This window comes from Apteryx mantelli, chromosome 4 (assembly GCF_036417845.1).
Source record: "Apteryx mantelli isolate bAptMan1 chromosome 4, bAptMan1.hap1, whole genome shotgun sequence".
In the NCBI taxonomy this organism is placed as follows: domain Eukaryota; kingdom Metazoa; phylum Chordata; class Aves; order Apterygiformes; family Apterygidae; genus Apteryx; species Apteryx mantelli.
This window is the reverse complement of record NC_089981.1, coordinates 48,567,210-48,585,328: the sequence shown is the minus strand read 5'-3', so window position 1 is coordinate 48,585,328 and position 18,119 is coordinate 48,567,210. Positions and strand designations below refer to the sequence as shown.

The following is an 18,119-nucleotide window of genomic DNA, read 5'->3' as shown; positions in this document are numbered from 1 at the left end:
TAAAATGACACAGGCAGTACGTTCCCCCAGGCTCCTTAGTCCACCACAGGCAAACTATAAAGCTTGCTCTGATGGCTTAAGGTGCTGCCACTCCCAAGGTAGAGGTACAGTGTCACAGAGTGGGCTGGAATGGGATTTGTGCGCCTCATCTACCCTGAGTTAGGTCTGGGCAACTTGGTAGAAATAGCTAATGTAGATGGCTTAAGGACGAGGTCTTCAAGTTACGTCACTGAGCAGCTGAGGCATACTGGGCATGCATTTGGTTCCTACCAGTCTTCTACTGCAGTGGTGACTGTTGGTAAGGGGGCACACAGCAAATGGTAGTAGCATCTTAAGCCAACAGTATAGGATTTATCTGAGGTTTTCTGTCAGAGCTTTAAAAGCATATGGTCAGCCAGCAGCTTGAATTGTGTGCCATTCTTTTGCTTCTGAGTACACAGACAAAGCTTTTCTTCTCCTGCTGCCTTTTTTTAAAGGCTGAATAGCTGACTGAAATAGCAGAAGTTCTGTATGTGCGCATAAATGTCCAACATACAGGAATACATCCTTTGCATCTGTATTTGAATATAAACAAAAACTTGCAAGGAAAGCAATTTTTGCATAAATATTCATTGTTGTACAGATTGAGTATAACACTAGTCTCTTTTCTTCAGAAGAGATCAGCCAGAAAGCTTCAGTGTGTCCAATGATCTCTGCAACCGTATCCCTGTCAGAGCTGACAGCTTGTTTCCAGCACACTAATCAAGATGTTCACAGGCCTGCTGCAGAGAGGGGAAAGGCTGGACTTTCTGAGAACTCTTCTCCTTCACCATCTCGTTTTAGCAAGAGAGAAGCAAATGGAGCAGTGTCTGAAATCTTTTTACCAGACCAATGTAGCACTTCTCTTCCAAATCATTCAGTCCTTCTAGAAATGCCAATCGATAAAACCCCCAAGTTGACAGCAGAACTGTGTGAACAGCAGACAGCAACCACTCTAATACCAACAGAAAAAGGGAACAGGAGAAGGAGAAAGTTAAGGAAGAAGAAAACTCTGAGGGCAGTCCGTGTGCCAGAGAACAGTGATACAGAACAGGATGTAATTGACTCTAAGCCCATCAGGAAAGTCAAGAGTGGAAAGGTCCCTAAAGGAGAAAAGGTTACTACATCCACTCCTCCAAGACAGGAGGATGGAGGCACTACGCAGACAGCAAGAAACAAAGATGAGAATGACAGTGATACTTCTCTGGAACTAGTGGAAATTGCAACCCCTCATTATGAGGTGGTTGACATTGGTTCATCTGAGTCGGGAGGTGAGAAACCGGACAGCCCATCCAAGAGGGATTCACGCAACTCCGTTGACCAAGCAGTCCTAGAGGCATCTTGCTCTGGTTATGATGAAGTGAGCTCTACTAGTGAGATTGGCACAAATTATAGGGATGATGTGAAAAAAAGGTGAGATTATGATAGATCTTTCAAAAGTAAAAGCATTAAACAGTATTTGTAAGATGCCTCCCCCTCCCCCCCCATTCAGAAAGCTTTACAACATCTGTAACCTGCTATTCCATTCAGGAATTTTAGCACTGAAATGGGGTGGGGGGAAGTGTCCATCTATATGTCATAAATTGAATTTGTTTCTTTGAACTAACAAACAAATGTGTATTGTTACCTACTAATTTCTATAATAATTAGAACAAGGCCCTTTTCCATGGAAACTTTGTTTTTGAACTTATCTATCACAGACCATATTCTACTTAATGTAGAGTCTTGTATTCTGGAGTATCACTTACATCAGTACTTTGAACATGTGCATGCAAAGTCCAGTCTCATTACTCTTTATTTCTGTGTTACAGTGTGGCTGAGACACAGACTTCCATATCATCACTAAGAGGATCAAAGAACTCTTCAGGTATATCTTCTAAGCTTTTTTTTTTCCTCCCCTTTTTTTTTCTCTGCTTCAAATGTGTATGGTATCTTGCAAGAATTTGAGTTAAGCCTAAATCAAACTACTTCTAGAGGAATTTTGTCCTGAAGATAAAAATCTGCACTAAAAAATGAAGTGGAAAGCCATACGTGCTCCTCACTTCTGTTATTCCGCTTTGGATGTTTTGTGCCTTGACTCCTCTGCACCCCCCCATCCCCTCTCCCCACTTCTGTTCCACAGACTCCTGTTAAGCTGTGGGATAAAACAACAAATAATACAATCCTTTTGCTATGTTAAAGATCTTTCTGGGCTTAATATTGTCCAAATGTCTTCCCAGCATTTTACATCACCCTCTGCCACTTACAGGCTCCAGCTGAGAACTACTATGAAATCTGATTTTAAAGACGCTGAGCCCACAAAATAGTTCTGCTGTTTGGTAATATAAAAAACAGTAGCATATTTGCATAGGTGTATTCACATAATCAAAATACATATGTCTCTCTGTTCTACAGAAGTGTCTTCAGAGCCAGGTGAGGATGAAGAACCTACAGAGGGAAGCTTTGAAGGACATCTGGCCGCAGTGAATGCTATTCAGATTTTTGGGAATTTGTTATACACCTGCTCAGCAGACAAAACTGTTTGTGCCTACAATCTGGTTGTAAGTAAGGCTGAGGCAACGGTGTAACGGTAATTGCAGTCACAAGGTTGCAAATCTCTCTTTTTTTTTTTTTTTTTTTTTTTTCCCCCCCCCTCTCCTTTAAGCCCTACTATGTAGTTAAAGAAGTAGCTGCTTTTTCAGGGGCTTAAGGTTTTATTATCTTATGTTTTCTTCAAACGCCCCTTCCCCCTCCCCCCATCCCCATCCTTCCCTGCTGTGAGAGGGGTAAGAGGAGATTGCTGCGTGCGTCCTGCTGTTTTTGTTAGCTGTCCCACCTTACTCCATCAGGTGCAGATCCTGAGATGTATTACGGACAAATATATTAACAGACCCTGTGCTTTGCTTTTTAGAGCAGGAAGTGTGTAGCCATCTTTGAAGGACATACTTCAAAAGTGAACTGCCTCCTAGTCACTCAGACAAATGGGAAGAATGCAGCGCTCTACACTGGCTCAAGTGACCACACTATCAATTGTTATAATGTCAAGGTATTTGAACTCTGTTGATTAACATCTACTGCTTTTTTTATGCGAGTGTTTCAAGGGATAGGGTCCTGGGCTATGTGCTCTAGGTGACCCTGCTTGAGTAGGGGCGTTGGACTAGCTGATCTCCAGAGGTCCCTTCCAACCCCAACCATCCTGTGTGATTCTGTGTGGACTTTGCAAATATAAAATAAATAAGCCTTTTAAACCTTTGTGAACTGGATATGAGCCCCACCTCATACCTAGTGAGGCTGGAGCAGGAAAAACGCCCAAACCAACCATTAAGTGATTTACTACCCTAATCTTTTGGCTAGTTAAAGCCACAGAGTTTTTGCCAGAGTGGTGTGATTAGCCAAATGTTGGGAACTCTGAGGTGCTGGACAGTTGCCTGGCCATCAATATTGAAGTTGACTGACTGTATTTGTAGCTTTCTTCATTGTTTATGGAGGGCTCAGTTCTCTCTGTAGGTCAGCTGTTGAGAGGAGAACAAGTCTCTAATCTTCTGAGGGCAGATGAAATGGAGCAGACTGAGACTTTCTGAAGCTGGACTTTTTAAGGATAAATGATAAGAAGGCTTGTCCAACATGCAGCTTGAAGGTCTAAAAATATCTGTGTTGGGGGACAAATTGTCAAAGGCTTTTGAGCCTTGCACTATTAAGCTGGTGATTCATGGTGCTTCTCTGTAGGGGACTTCAAAGGGATTCCTTGAACTCAAACACTTAACAGCGTATTTTTTAGATATACAGTTTGTAATGTAAATTTGTATATACATTAGGGGTTGGTACTAGAAGAAGGCTTTTCTGGTTGTAACTGGTTGCTGAAGTACTGTCAAATATCAAAGATCAGAATGAGCTGATTAAAACCAGGATCAAACTGCTGTGTGGCACTAGACCTTTTGATGTGTTTTTCTCTAGCTCTGTGTTAGTTCCAGAAATGCAGCTTGTAGATGAAAATCATCATTCACTTCAGGGTCTCTTCCCTGAATTGTTTTCAGTTAATGAAATGTTTTAAATATTTCTTTCTTCTGCCAGACCAAAGAGTGCATGGAACAGTTTAAATTGGAAGATCGAGTGCTCTGTTTACACAGTAGATGGCGGATCCTTTATGCAGGCCTTGCAAATGGCAGTGTGATTACTTTCAGCATAAAGGTTAGTTTGTTCAAATATCAGCACCTAAAAGCTTGTTGCAATGCTGTTTCGCTCCACTTTTTTGCTGCTTTCTGTTCTTTCTCTTGAGTAGTAAGTAATTAAAGCATTTTGGCACAAGTACAAGGTCACTTCTATGTCTTGTTCTTGTCAGTGCATGAAGCTGTTCATCTCTGCTTCCATCTATTTGCCTTTCGCTTAACTGCTATGTTATTGTCACATTTCTCCTGGTGATTTTAAGTTTCTGCCTGGCCTACCAGTTCTATGTCATGAGGGCTTTACTGACAGGGATGACTGCTTGTGAATACTCTTTTTTTGCCCATGAAAGCAGTGTGAGACACTTTAATGCATTGCTGTTTTTGTCTGCTCCATTTGGGGTTATAGAAGAGGCTCATTCACACGGTTTTCTGACAAAGTGGCTTAAACAGCAGTCCGCATGATATTTAAAGGGAGGGGAAAAAAAGTGATTATTTAAATAAATTATTATGATTATTCTTCTATGTATATCCTAGACTAATTTCTCAAATTATCCTTGACAGAAAAAAAGCCACATCTTATGGTTCTATCAACTTGTCTTGGCTTGAACGATAGCATCCTAGTGAAAATCTTAAATTATTTTCGCATAACCCTTATCTTAAATCTGTGGTGGGGGAAAATCTTTCTTACTATAAAAGTATTTGCTGTTTAAGTATCATGAAATATCCCAGCTGCATTGATTTCCCTCAAGGAAGAGAGAACAGAAATGTATGTGTACCTGTATGTGTTTTTTCTCCCTAATCACTGCAGAATTAGTGCTGTTTCTTCTCCTTGCCCTAACTTGTAAGGAGGATTTAATGGACCATTGCTAAATGCTTTTTTAAGACAGAAAATCCAAGCCCAAAATAAGGCATTATTTCCTTGATTTGGAAGCCTAGCTGTTTAGAGGTAACTCTTACCCACTACTGAAATTGTGTGTTACTAAGCTAAAATCAGATGCTGTATCAAATGCACTTCAGATGTTATACCAAGCACAGCACAAAAAGGACTCAGTTGACTAGTCATGTTGTCAGTAACAGAATTTTAATTCTTAAATATCTTTCTCCCCTGCCTCCGATAGAACAACAAGCAAGTTGATACCTTTGAATGCCATGGCCCTAGAGCAGTGAGTTGTCTAGCCACAGCTCAGGAAGGAGCACGCAAGTTGTTGGTAGTGGGCTCCTACGACTGTACCATCAGCGTGCGAGATGCTCGGAACGGGCTGCTGCTCCGAACGCTCGAAGGTCACAGCAAGACGATACTCTGCATGAAGGCAAGTGTCTCTGAAAATACATTTTCAACAAAGAATGCTTAAAACAGTGGGGTGCTTTTTTAAAAAATTTTTTTCTTCTTTCTCCTATTTCTTCCTCATCTAATATTCAGTAGATTGTGGTAGGGAATGGGTGGCTTCTCTATTTTAAATTACAAAAACTGAATAATTTGATAGGAAAATTGTCTCTGTCTTGCTGCCATATCTGATGTTCCCAGCAAAACCGCTGCTGTTGCTGTATGTAGGAGGCATATTTATTTCAGGTTGCTAGAAGCTTCTGGTAGTCTTGGAAAATGAGTTTGCCAAAATGGGAGGCTGGAGGGAGAAGTTGGGGGAAAAAGGGAAGCTGGCTTTCACATGCCTTCAGTATACATATCTCTGCGGAAATTGGAAAAATGTACCTCTAGAAAGGTTTTCTTCCTTTTAATAGAAAAAATCAGTATTTATTCTGGTCTAAATACAGTCTTTTATATAAATTATGATGTTTATATATTATTATCATATATATTATGGTATTCGTGGACTGGGGTATGATTTCTGTTTGGCCAAACTGACATAATGTGTGGTGTCTGGGTACATCCATAGTGCTGAACTGTGTTAACTGGGTGTGTGATATCTCTGAAGTGCTACATTCCACTGCTGTTCTGCCTTTTTTTATTTTTGTTATTTCTATCTGAATGCATGTGGAGACAAAATGATGTAACTTTAAATATAAATGTTTTGCGTTTCTAGAAAATGCCCCATGGGCATTGTAAGCTATTGGAGGGACTTGCTGAGCAAGCCGTTTTTCACGTACTGTTGAATAGCTAACTTAATCCTGAAGTGAAAGCTTTTGGTAGATATCTAATTGTTTTTTCTCCTATTCATTTTCTGGCTTCTGAGATTACAAGTTGATATAGATGCTTGCCTGAGTGCTTTGCTGTGAACAATCACCCAGAGGCGGGGGATGAGTCTTTCCTAAATTGTATCTGTCGCCTTTAGATATTATGGAGTGGTGGCCCAGCCTTTTTTGCCCTACAGACTGTCTATCCTAGTTCAGCTTTTATGATAGCTTACAGAGGTCCCTTCTTGATCCATGATGGATCTTCCTTTCTAGATTAGTACTTGCTAGGAGCACTGTCTTTAGCGTGTGACCCCAGGATAAGTGCACAGCAAATCCAGTATTTGCAGGAAGCGTTGGGCTTTATTGGGCATGTGCAGGGCAGCATTCTGCATTCAGTTCGTTTGGCCCCCAATCAGCTGCTTAGCTGTCCCTGAGACCAGGCCATGGGTGGGTTGGGTTGGCCTGGTGAGCTGCAAGTTAACAGCTTCTAATGTCAATTGTGAAGCGTCAAAAGCTATCATTAGGGTGGCTTCATACACTTTCTAGCCCTTACAGAAGGAATTCAGTGCCTTTTTTTTTTTTTTTTAAATACTCTCAGTTAATTTTTTAAGACTGTCAGAGGAAATGCTATAGTGCAACTTTGAACTGAACAGTGTCGGAATGTTTCGCTTATTCATTTCCTTATCTGTTACAGAAATTAAACTTTTTTTATTTATTTTTTTTAAGGTTGTGAATGATCTGGTATTCAGTGGCTCCAGTGATCAATCTGTCCATGCTCACAACATTCATGTAAGTTGCATATACAAGTTAAAATGGCTTTTGCTGTTAAGACAGTGAAATCCTGCACTGTAAAGTCAGTATTTCCAAAATTCTTGACTGACTGTTGAGGCAGACTAGATTCCAAAAAGGGAAGTAGTATGGCTTTTTTTAATGTCTATGCACTACAGGTAACTAAGGAGGGGCCCAGAGGATAAAATACCTAGGGAAACATATCCATTAAACATACTGACTCTTGCAATATATGTAACACCTTCTTATCTGGGGGTCTTGCTTTTGCCAGTTACTTCAAAGGTGCTGAAAATCTGGAAAGGGTTCAGAGCAAGGCCATGAGAATGTTTTTTCTGACTAGGGGAAGAGTTCCAGTTATTACAGGAAAAACTGGAGGAACATGAACCAAGTGTTTCAAACAAGCTGATTCTAAAATCATTTTAATATGCATGAATGCTTTGTCTCCAGCTGGGCATTCCCATCCTCTTTCAGCCCATCTTTCCTCTGTGCTAGCACAAGCATTCATGTGGCTATGCAGTGAGTTAAATAAAGAAACTTAGCAAACTTAAAATTCAATTGACAAAAAGGTTGCATATTTCTTTGTATTAGGCTAAATTTTTTCCTGATCCTGCTTCTTATGGCTGCATAAATACTAATTTGGCACAGAACTAGTGCAGGATGGGTGGGAACATGTAGCTAATGATGGAAAGAGGGGAAGTACTCTTTGCAATAGTGGCGTGCGTTTCTGTTGGACCAGAACAGCTGTGTGTTTTAGCTTGAGCAAAGAAAAGGCTGAGCAGTACATGATCATAACCTTTAAAGCACCTTAACAGGAAATGGAAGCCTAATAAAGAGTGCTTCTAATGTCTGAGTACTGAGGGTTGAAACTAACTGCCCTATCTAGGCGACACTAAAATTAAGTTTAAAGAAGGAGTGGGAGATGGGGAAAAAAAAAGCTATTTGGCTTTGCTTTGTCTTGGCACAGACTGGAGAGCTGGTACGGATCTATAAAGGCCATAACCATGCAGTAACAGTTGTGAACATTCTGGGGAAGGTGATGGTGACCGCCTGCCTAGATAAATTTGTTCGCGTTTATGAACTACAGGTAAGAAAATAGATGATGATTAATGAAATTTACCTAATATGTATTTGTGTCATTAATGATTCCAGAGTTAAATAGAAGTGCTTATTAGTCCCTGCCCCATCCCTCTCTTTCCTGTTGCTCAGAACATATGGTGGTCTTCACAGCTAATAAACATGGGTTTTAGAGAATATGACCTAAACATTTTGTAGAACCAGAGTCATCCAAGAACCAGGGTTAATCCAAGGATAATGAGTGCACAGAGAAGCGGGGATATGTCAGTTTTCTTTGCTTGAAACACTAAATGTTTAGTTAGACAAGAAAAGGCTCATATGATTAATGCAAGCAAAACAGTAAGCTTTCATGGTGTCTATGAAGTTTGGAATCCACTGGGGGGTCTGGGTGCCAAATATTCAGGTAACTGCTCTTAGAAGCATTGTGTCACTTGCGCATCCATGAAAAAATCTATAAAAAATCATGCTATTAAATGTCCATTTCTGTTTCTTTCAAGTCACATGACCGCTTGCAAGTCTATGGAGGCCACACAGACATGATCATGTGCATGACCATCCATAAGAGCATGGTAACTTCCTTCTTTTTATTGGTCTCTCATAGAAAGTTGTCTTGCATATGCTTGTGGAAATTACAGTTTGGGGTTTTTTTCAGATAATGAAATCAGCCTGCTCTCTGACTTTGTTAAACAGAGGAACTTAGAAATGTCAGCCACAAATGCAGTTTGCTATAATAGCATTGTATTTATATAATACTATTGCCTGGGGAAAAACAGTTACCTTCTAACTTACTGTAATCTTAGAACTATAGTTCTCTTTACAGTGATGATTGCATTGAAGAGTCTAGAAATACTAAAATATTCCCTCTTTTCAAGTGTTTCAGTCCTGTTTAACTTTTACTAAAGCTAGTCACACAGATGCTAGAGAAAAACATCACCCACAGCAAGATCTCTAACTTTGGAAGAAGCTAGGCGAAGGTATGCAGTTGATTCAGGTGCACAGATTGCTTCATGCATCAGCAAGATAGGGTTGAGAAGCACTCCTGGATATTTACTTGCTTAAAACAGCCACTAAAAGCATTTACTGCTGCCTGTATATACAGGAATATGTTCCCAAACTTTCTTTCAGATTGTAAAATAAGGTGTACAGTAATTATCTATAATAACAAAAGAATCAAGTCAGAGCTGATCCACCACTGACTAGAATACACACAGTCCTCGTTTCACTTCTCCTGTGGGTGAGATGGCGAGCTAAGTGCACTCAGGCTGAGCAGCTTAGTGAAGAATGAAACAATAATTTTCTGTAGTAACCTAAATAGTAAAGTGTAGTCCTTCACCCAAAGCAGATAGGCTTTTATATCTTGGTAATGAATTTCCAAGAGACAAAAAGACTTGAAATAGATAACAAATGAGATCTTCAGCTTGCAGAGTTTTCTATATTATGTGAAGACTTCTTCCCCCCTCGCCCCACCTTAATGAATAACTTCTGTAGGATTATGAGCATCTAACATGTTTTCTTTCAAAGGACAGTTTTGCATGGAGCATTTGCCAAAAAAAAAAAAGAAAAAGTGTGGGGAGGGGAGCTTTTAGGATGTCATTTTGCCTGCCTTCTCGAGGTCTGTTTCAACTTTGTTTCTGAAATCCTGGTGTTCTTCCTCCCCCTTCCTCCCCCATCCCTTTCTGCATATACATTTAACTGGTAAAGTCCTGGAAACTTGACATTTACATCTAAGGGTGTTTTTTTTTTTTTTCCCCCCCTTTGGTTGATTGTTTTTTTGCTTCAGTGGACAGTAACGTTATATTTTAAAGTTTTCTAAACTCTTACACATGTGACACTATCCATGATAGAAGTTATGAAAACATTTCTTAGTAGAGTTTTGTAAACCATGAATTTAAATCTTAAAAGAATTAGCTTAGACCCACTCCTTAAATTTTGAAGCCTTGTGTGTTGTGTTGATGTCTTGTTGTTCACCCAATATAGTCTACCCTTAAGCCTCCTTCAAAATGCTACTTCATTCCCAACTTCCTTTTTCATAAACTTTTCTTTTACAGATCTACACTGGATGCTATGATGGTAGTGTCAGAGCTGTGAGGCTTAATCTGATGCAGAATTATCGTTGCTGGGTAATGAGCAAAGTGTTTTTAGTCTTTCTTTGCTGTAGTTCTTAGACTAATCTGCTGACGGTGGTCACAATTCAGAGTCTTGAATGGCTTAACTTTTAATTTATTATACTTCAGTAATCTTGTTAAAATAACTGAAAATATGTAACTAGTTGCTTCTCTGAGTCTTTTAGTGTATGGGTGTGCTTTGGGGCAAGTCAATAATTGCATCTTAAACCTTTTTTTCCAAAAGTTTTAGATAGTGGCATATGACTTTTTAAAACCACAAACTCCAGCTGAGTTGCACAGAAAAGCTGATTTACTGTTCTAAATAAGTTTAATTTAGTTCCTAATTACTTCATCTAAGGTAAGCTTAAATTCTGTAAAGGCTTAGTTCATCTCTTCTTCCTCCCATTTTTTTTCTGGCAGTCTAGGCTTGGCTAGAGGCAGGAAAAAATCTCTGTAAAGCTATAATTAAAGTACTAGAGACCACTGAGAATGAAGATGGATTGGGAAGGTTGAAAACTCTATAGGAGGAATGTGTCTGTGAACAGTCTTGGTAGAATATTGTTGAGTTGCAAGAATAAAAGAATTAGATAAAATTCTTTCTCTGGCTTATGATGACATGACTTTTCCACCAGTGGCATGGATGTTCACTGATCTTTGGAGTTGTGGACCATCTGAAACAACACTTGCTAACTGACCACACCAATCCAAATTTTCAGACCCTAAAGTGTCGTTGGAAGAACTGTGATGCTTTCTTTACTTCCAGGAAAGGTTCCAAGCAGGTATGTGGTGGAAGTAATGTGGCTATATTTAGTAGTATAATAGGAAGGTTAAAAACCCCAGGTATAAAGTATATACTGTCATCATAATTGTGGGACTTGCTCCTATATCTCTTTAAGATGGTTAAATTCTTTTAGTCTTAACAGGCTTAACTGAATATAGTTATGGTCAGGAAAGGCTAGCAGAGATCAGCCTGTGACAGATGAAGAGTGCAGCTAGGTGTGGTAGCTTGAGATGCGATCAGTTTGAAACAGTATGCTCTTAAGATCTGATATGGAAATCATTAACACTTTGAAATGTTAGAAGAAGTTCTGGTAACTGTAATCTAGAGTTTTTCAAGTTTTTGTAGTAGAACTTTATTTTTAAGATGGACAAGCATCAGTTTGAAAGTGTTTTTTTTTATACTCTTAATTTACTGTTCACCCCCCACCCCCCATTTTTTGTGGATGCTGGGTGCTGTTTATTCTTCACATGGGGTTGGTTTTGCTTAAAAAAACTTATTAAATGTAATTTATAAATTTCTGAGTAAATGTTAGCACAGATGAAAAAAATTGAAGAGTTGATGGGTGGAGGAAGGGTTGCTGCCTATACACTGACCAGTAAAACCCACGTGTTACCTCTGGCAATATAAACTGCCTTCTTGTTGAATGCTGTTCAAAATACACAATGGAAGGCAGTTTCTCTGAGAGCTGAAAAGCAGAAGTAGAGTCTTTAATATCTTTCTAAGCACTGGCTTTGGATATAATGTATTTATCTGATATACCCTTCTACTTAGGGAGCTGTTTCTTATTTGCCTTGGATTATGTCGTACGTGAAATACTTTATATAATATATATGATTTAGTAGCTTGGCATGGGTTTTTAGAAATGTTAAGCCACTAATTTCTTTTATCTAGAATGCCATTTTTGTTGAGCTTTCTAGAATCCTTTGCAAAGGTGTGGGGTTTTTTTTTTGTTCTTAACTGACTACTCTTGTTCTTTTCTAGGATGCTGTAGGACACATTGAAAGACACGCTGAGGATGACAGCAGGATTGATTCATGAAGCTTTTCACCTCCCACATTGGGAAGTAATTTTATACATCAGAATTATTACAAATAACACCCATTTCTTACTCCAATCTTTCCTCTTTTCTTTTCCAACTTGGAATGCAAAACAGGAGTGGGGCTGAAAGGCCTTGCTACAGAGACTGCAGGTTGTATTGCACTCTGCAGAAATAAGGCTAGTCTATTAAGACTTGGCCCAAATGGAAGATTTTTGCAAGTTTTTAATTCATTGACAGATAAGAATATCCCCCTCTTGTCTGCCTTGTTTTTTTGAAGAAGTGTATTCCGAGCGTCTTTTGGAAGTCCAGAGGGGTGTTGAGAACTTAGATTACAATAAGTGCTGGTGTTTGCAAACTCACCTTAAAATCTGTTAAGTGTCTAACTAAGACATGTCTGTTTTTATGTTGTATCCAGTTTTTTAGCCAATTTTAATAAAATTCTGCAAGAGAATATCACAAATTCTGACAAGTGTAAGCTGAATATCCAGCTTACATTTTGTCTTTCTTCATAAAAAGAAAAGGTATTTTATGGAGAACTGGAATAAATTAATTGTTTTTTTTTTTTAATGTTAACTCTAATTTATGCCTATTTTTATTCCTTGTCTAAAAATTGTTGTAACTGGCACAATATATACAGACTGCCCTCAACATTACATTTCCTAAGGTGTTTTTAGAGGAAAGCAGTCACTTCTTCTACTGGCGCACTTCTTCAAGCAAAGCAACCAGAACAGTGGCTACACTAGCCCACTTAGTGATCTTAGTCTCTTTAAATATAGGTACCTTTGTACAAGAAAGGAGGGACTAGTATCAGTATCTTTTGTTTTATAGTTAAATACCAGCATAACCACTGCTATCTTGATACAACCCGAGTTGGATTCCTGATTTTATTTGGTAGTTCATCTTGCCAAATTGTTTATCTTGTCAATGAGATCTGGTTTGGAACATGAGTGACTGACCTTGTAGTCCTGTATCTTCATGGCGTAGCAAACTAATAGAAATGTAACAGCACGAGGTGTCTAAGTGCATCCACTTTGGTATTTTGTTTCTGTTGTGATGAAGCAGGATTTTAGAGTCCAAAGTTCTCAGGCAGAAGCTGGGCTTACAAAATGCATGTCACATGGAAAAGAGTTGTTTCTACAGATGCATGTAAATATACCACAGAGAAGCTGTTGCAGAGAGTAAGACTGTTTCTACTGCTCAGGGCTCCTCTGCAGTTGTCCCTTGGGGTGGCAGACTTAATCTAATTTGGCCATAAAGTACAGTGAAACGTGCTTCTTCCATTGGAGATGTTGCCTTAAATAATGAGACTAACTTAGCAAAGAGCTTTTTGTTCACTTTTGCTTAACCTGCAGCTGAGAATAAAAAAGCAGAGGTTCTTTCAAACTGTATCCAGAAGGTAAAGATAACCCAGTCTTCAAACTGAGCCGCTTATGAATTAATCCAGTGCTTTTCAAACAAGTAGAATGTACTCATTTCACTGGGTGTTGCTTTCACTACTAGCTTGAGGCTCAGACCTGCCAACCTCAGACCAAATACATTTTATAGTTTTGTTCTTTGATCACAAAGGAGCCAAGAAAGTGACTGAGGGAAGCCCATGGGTGTTCTGCTCTGCCACTAACCAGGGGACTTCTGGGCCTTCTCTGAAGCACGCTGTTTTTACACTGTCTCAGCTGAGGAGTATAACTTCTCTGCAGTTCCTTGACATTGATGGTTTTTCTTCTCAAGAGAGGCAGGGGTAAATTAGGAATGAGATACAGTAGCATCCTGCTTCAAACACATAGGAATCCTCATGGTTCCAAAGCTCCTGCAGTGTTTTTTTGTTTGTTTTGTGGAAGTTTTTTGTTAAACTGTTTGGGAGTAGAGGAAAGAAAAACAGTATGTGACTCGGACCTTGTCTGAGGGATTTTCTTTTTTCTTTGTGGGTTGTTTTGTTTTGGGGGGGGTTGTTTTGTTTTGCCATGGTCTGTGGATGAAGCAATTTAAGAGATGATCAAGATCAGGGAGTCCTCTGAGCAGTGTAATTGTTTTCTGATGCAGGCTGTATTGCTCTAGGGTCACCCAGAATACTAAATACCTAAATAGTACTAATAGCTAATACTATACCTAATACTAATACCTAAAAGCAGAAGACTGTGCAAGACCTATAAACCATTTCCAAAACTATTGATATTCAAGAGTTTTTTGAACCATAAAGAGGGAGCATGTAAAGGTGTGGAATCAACAGTGTGAACTTTTCAAGCTGTCTTTTGTAGATGTGATTGAAGTGAAGGTGTGGAGCTGTGTATTCGGAGGACAAGCATGTGGAGTGTTTATATCATTCTGAAAGCTGGTGTGTGAGAGTAGATTTTGTTACTTTTTCCTTGCAGTTCTTCATGTTCTTTCAGCTGATGACTTTGTTTTCAGGAATGCGTAAAGATCCTTCTCATTCAGTGTTGCAACAGATAAAGTTATTACACTTCATTTGCATTCCTGTTTGCTTATAGGGTTTATCTTTTTCTCGTTGGTATAAGCAGGCTTCCCTTTCTTGTAGTCCATTTCAAGGTATCCAAGATATTTCCTTATCTGTCCTTGAAAACAGTCCTCCCCCAAAGGCTGGACTTTTGAAATCCAGCTTTAGCAGTGATGTCTTTTGTTATTTGGTAGGTCATATCAGATACATCTTAATAATCTTAAACTGAGTAAGAGGCAGGGAAATTGCAGAGCTGGATGAGTGTGTATAAAATGTTGCTTTATAAATAAAAATTGCTTGGGGCTCAGAGGAAAATGCTGTGCTGCTTCGTTGTCCTGAGGATGTCTTGAAAGGATTTGCTACAAAGCTGTCCTGCAGATGTGAAATTTCCCAGACTTCTTTGCAGTTCCTATTTGTTCAACTGGAATTACATGCAGCTTTCGTTACTGGCCCTTGGCTTCTTCTAGAGGCAGTTGCAGAGAATAGCGGGTAAGCTAATGCATTAGCTTGATAGCCATTAATCAGATATCCTCTCCAGTCTTGCCACTTAATTAGGATTCTGCCTTCTGATATACCTCCAGTCAAAGAACGAGTGGAATAACTTTGGGAATGGGGAATATTTCTAAACTTTGGAAAGAGTAATATTTGCGGGAAAAGCAGTACTGCACATATGAAGCCTATATTCAAGACTGGTTTTGTTTTTTCTGCAAGTAAAATGTTGCGGGTGGAAGAGTGAGTAGAAGGGGGTTTATTTTGTGTTTAGCTGAGGATTGGGGGATTTTTTATTACTCAAATGCTAAATAATGAGCTCTGGACTTAGTATATGGCTGACTGAAGAGGGCAATCCTATTGGGATGCAGGCCACCATTTTCCCCCCAGCAGTACTGACATTGTGTTTAATTCAGCTTTGACCTTCCTTAGTGGGTATAAAGTGCTCAGAGCTATTGTACTTTGTATGATATAAAGAATGGGCCATGAGTTACTCAAATTGGTTACGTCATTCTCTTCAAAGGTGGGAGAATTTATTGTGCCATCTATATACCAAATTCTACTCAAGCTCAAAAAGGAGGGCCCGAGTAGCATAAAATTATCACATAAACCTATTATGTGTCCCAAAGCTTAACCCTCCCCACCATCAGATTTCCCTACCTGTATTGAATCATAGGATAGTGCTGATATTGGTCTAGACTCTTTGTTCCTTTTTTTTCTTCAAATCACAGTGAAAAATAACAGCTAACTGACAGTGCAATACTATATAGTCTAATGCTGCTGCTTCAGATATACACTAGTGACTTTTGGTCAGCAAGGGATATTTTAATATTTTGGTACAAAGCTGCCTGCCCCTTGTCTGTATGTGGAAAGGGGTGGGAGGGAAAGCTGTCACATCTGTCGGTACAAAGGTGCATTAAATACCCCAGCTTCTGTTTGCCTGATATAACTTCTGTGTGGATTGCAGCTTATTTAAAGACGCATTGTTGGAGCATGAGTTGACTACAAAATAGCAGGAGTTTGGTTGTGCAGTGTGTTTGAAGCAGTGCAGTTTTAAATGCACGTTTTCAGACTGTACACTCTAATATTGCTGGATCAAGATAAACAATAACTGAAAACTCTAACTGGCAATAATGGTAGGTTCCCAGGGATAAACATGTGGTTTTGAGGAAATATTATTTCCTTTTTAATTAAAACACAGGTACAGATGAATCCCAGTTTTCAGGATTTGTATGGTACTATTACTCACACAGTCTGTTGTCCAGAATTGCAGAATATGTAAGGAAGGATTAGGAAACAGTTTCAGCTATTGTTTGTAAAATATTTACTAGTGAAAGTAAAGAGCAAACTGTGTAGGTAATGTTTTGTTATATGCACCTGCCAGCTTCTCAGTTTCATTTTGCTGTAAGTGTTAAACAGTCTTTTTGAAGAATGAAAGTGGAATAAAACAATATGATTGAATATTCAATAATTTAAGCTGTGTAGCACACGTGCACAGATTGACCATGTTTTCCTCTTTCATTTTGGTACAAAGCTGTGAGCATAATAATGAAACTTTACACAGCAAAAGAGAAATAAAATAAAAATAAAAGTTCCTTATATGGTTTGTCAGCCTGATTCTTCTTTGTTTTGAACAGAATGATTCTTTAATAAGATTCTGTAGAACTTGACTTCGTTCTGGATTTTTTCCGTTTTTAAAAGGGCTGGATAAAATCAGACAGGACAGTTTGAAGCTGTATATTCCAGCGGCCTCCCTCCAACACTGGCAGGAGCATTGCAAGCTGTTGCTCCCAGTGAGCAGGATCCTAAGACAATGTCATTCAGGAGGGAAAATGCAAGTTGTGCACCCAGCTGTGCCTCCAGAGCAACATACCGACTCCCCTGCTTCATGACCCTTTGCAAAGGGAGCTCTCTAGAGCTGTGCGTAGCTTACTCACCAGGACTTTAAGAGCCTGTTTTGAGATGCCGATCAAAAATCCTGATTGTGATCTTTTGACTGCTAGATTTTTTTCTTTTCTGAGCACCCCAACAAAGAGCATCTCAATGCCATATTTTTTAAATGTGGAAAATAATAATTTAATGGAGATAATACAGTGCTGGAACCCAGGGCTCTTAGTATTCCAGTCATCTTGAAAGCTTTATTTTAGCTAAAGCAAAAGTTGGATTTAAAGGAGAATAACTTTTCCTTGGACTAATCATGGGATTTTTTTACTCTTAAAGAGTAGTAGCTTACAGTGCAAGACAACATTAAGAACTTTATAGCCAAAAGTTTTTTGGTTTTTTTTCTTAACAATCTGTCAGTTAAATGTGCTACTTAACAGAATAACTTTCAGTGGATGGTAGGATTCTTTTTTGCAATTGCACTTTACAATAGTGGATTGCTTTTTTACTTGACCGTGCTAGAGAACTAAGAGAAAGTTCATCCTTTGTTGTGGTTAGTAAGCAGATGTTCTAGTCTTAAAATTGCATTTTTAAGCCTTCATAAAATATGTTTAAAGGAAAAAAATTGAAGCTCTTCATTTGACTTGCTCTTTTCAACAATGTTAAAATTGGATCAGAAAATAGAATGCACTTTTTAAAGTACTGAATTCAGCAAAAACAGATTTTGTTTTGCGTACACATGCATGTGGCAAGGGCTTTCCCCTCAATGACAGGTTGTCCTGGCAAAGCTGATCTGTCTAAACCTTTTTCTTGCACTTTTTATTTTTCCTTCCATTTTTGTATTGATCAGTGATTGACCAGTTCTGAAAGCCTGTCATCCTTAAAGCTGATGATCATAGAACCTCTAAGCTCAAGTGCTCTCTTTTAATGCATTCAAAGAACTAACTTGAAAGTATTTGAGATCTTAAGCTGATTTCACATTTGCTATAGAACTTCAGAAGCTCCTATATGTTCAAGGGAGTGGTGGGAGAAGGCTCACTGTTTCATTCCCCTCTGTTCCTTCAAAAGAAAGCTAGACATGGCCAAAGCCCAGTTAATTTATTTTCGGTGAGATAAAGTTAATTGTACTTGCACATTCTAATAGTCTTCCCCAAATGGCCATTATATCATAAAGTGTCTGATTTTCCTAATGTCTAGAGTGGAAGACACCTTTTACAGTAAG

At 38.9% G+C, this 18,119-nt stretch overlaps 1 protein-coding gene across 4 annotated transcripts in view; it reads left to right on the top strand.

The window, feature by feature from the left end:
• Positions 1–16,615, top strand: part of ZNF106 (zinc finger protein 106) — a 45,503-nt gene extending 28,888 nt beyond the window's left edge. For 2 of the 4 annotated variants that reach the window (XM_067296492.1, XM_067296489.1), the window contains exons 11-22: positions 657–1,431; positions 1,830–1,885; positions 2,413–2,558; positions 2,909–3,043; positions 4,069–4,185; positions 5,279–5,470; positions 7,017–7,079; positions 8,044–8,163; positions 8,651–8,722; positions 10,202–10,273; positions 10,891–11,037; positions 12,021–16,615. In XM_067296492.1, the coding sequence (XP_067152593.1) occupies positions 657–1,431; positions 1,830–1,885; positions 2,413–2,558; positions 2,909–3,043; positions 4,069–4,185; positions 5,279–5,470; positions 7,017–7,079; positions 8,044–8,163; positions 8,651–8,722; positions 10,202–10,273; positions 10,891–11,037; positions 12,021–12,077 (1,952 nt within the window). In that variant the 3' untranslated portion in view covers positions 12,078–16,615. Of the gene's footprint in view, positions 1–653; positions 1,432–1,829; positions 1,886–2,412; positions 2,559–2,908; positions 3,044–4,068; positions 4,186–5,278; positions 5,471–7,016; positions 7,080–8,043; positions 8,164–8,650; positions 8,723–10,201; positions 10,274–10,890; positions 11,038–12,020 lie in introns of all 4 variants that reach the window. The other 2 variants (XM_067296490.1, XM_067296488.1) reach the window with 1 other exon arrangement.
• The last annotated feature ends 1,504 nt before the right edge of the window (positions 16,616–18,119 follow it).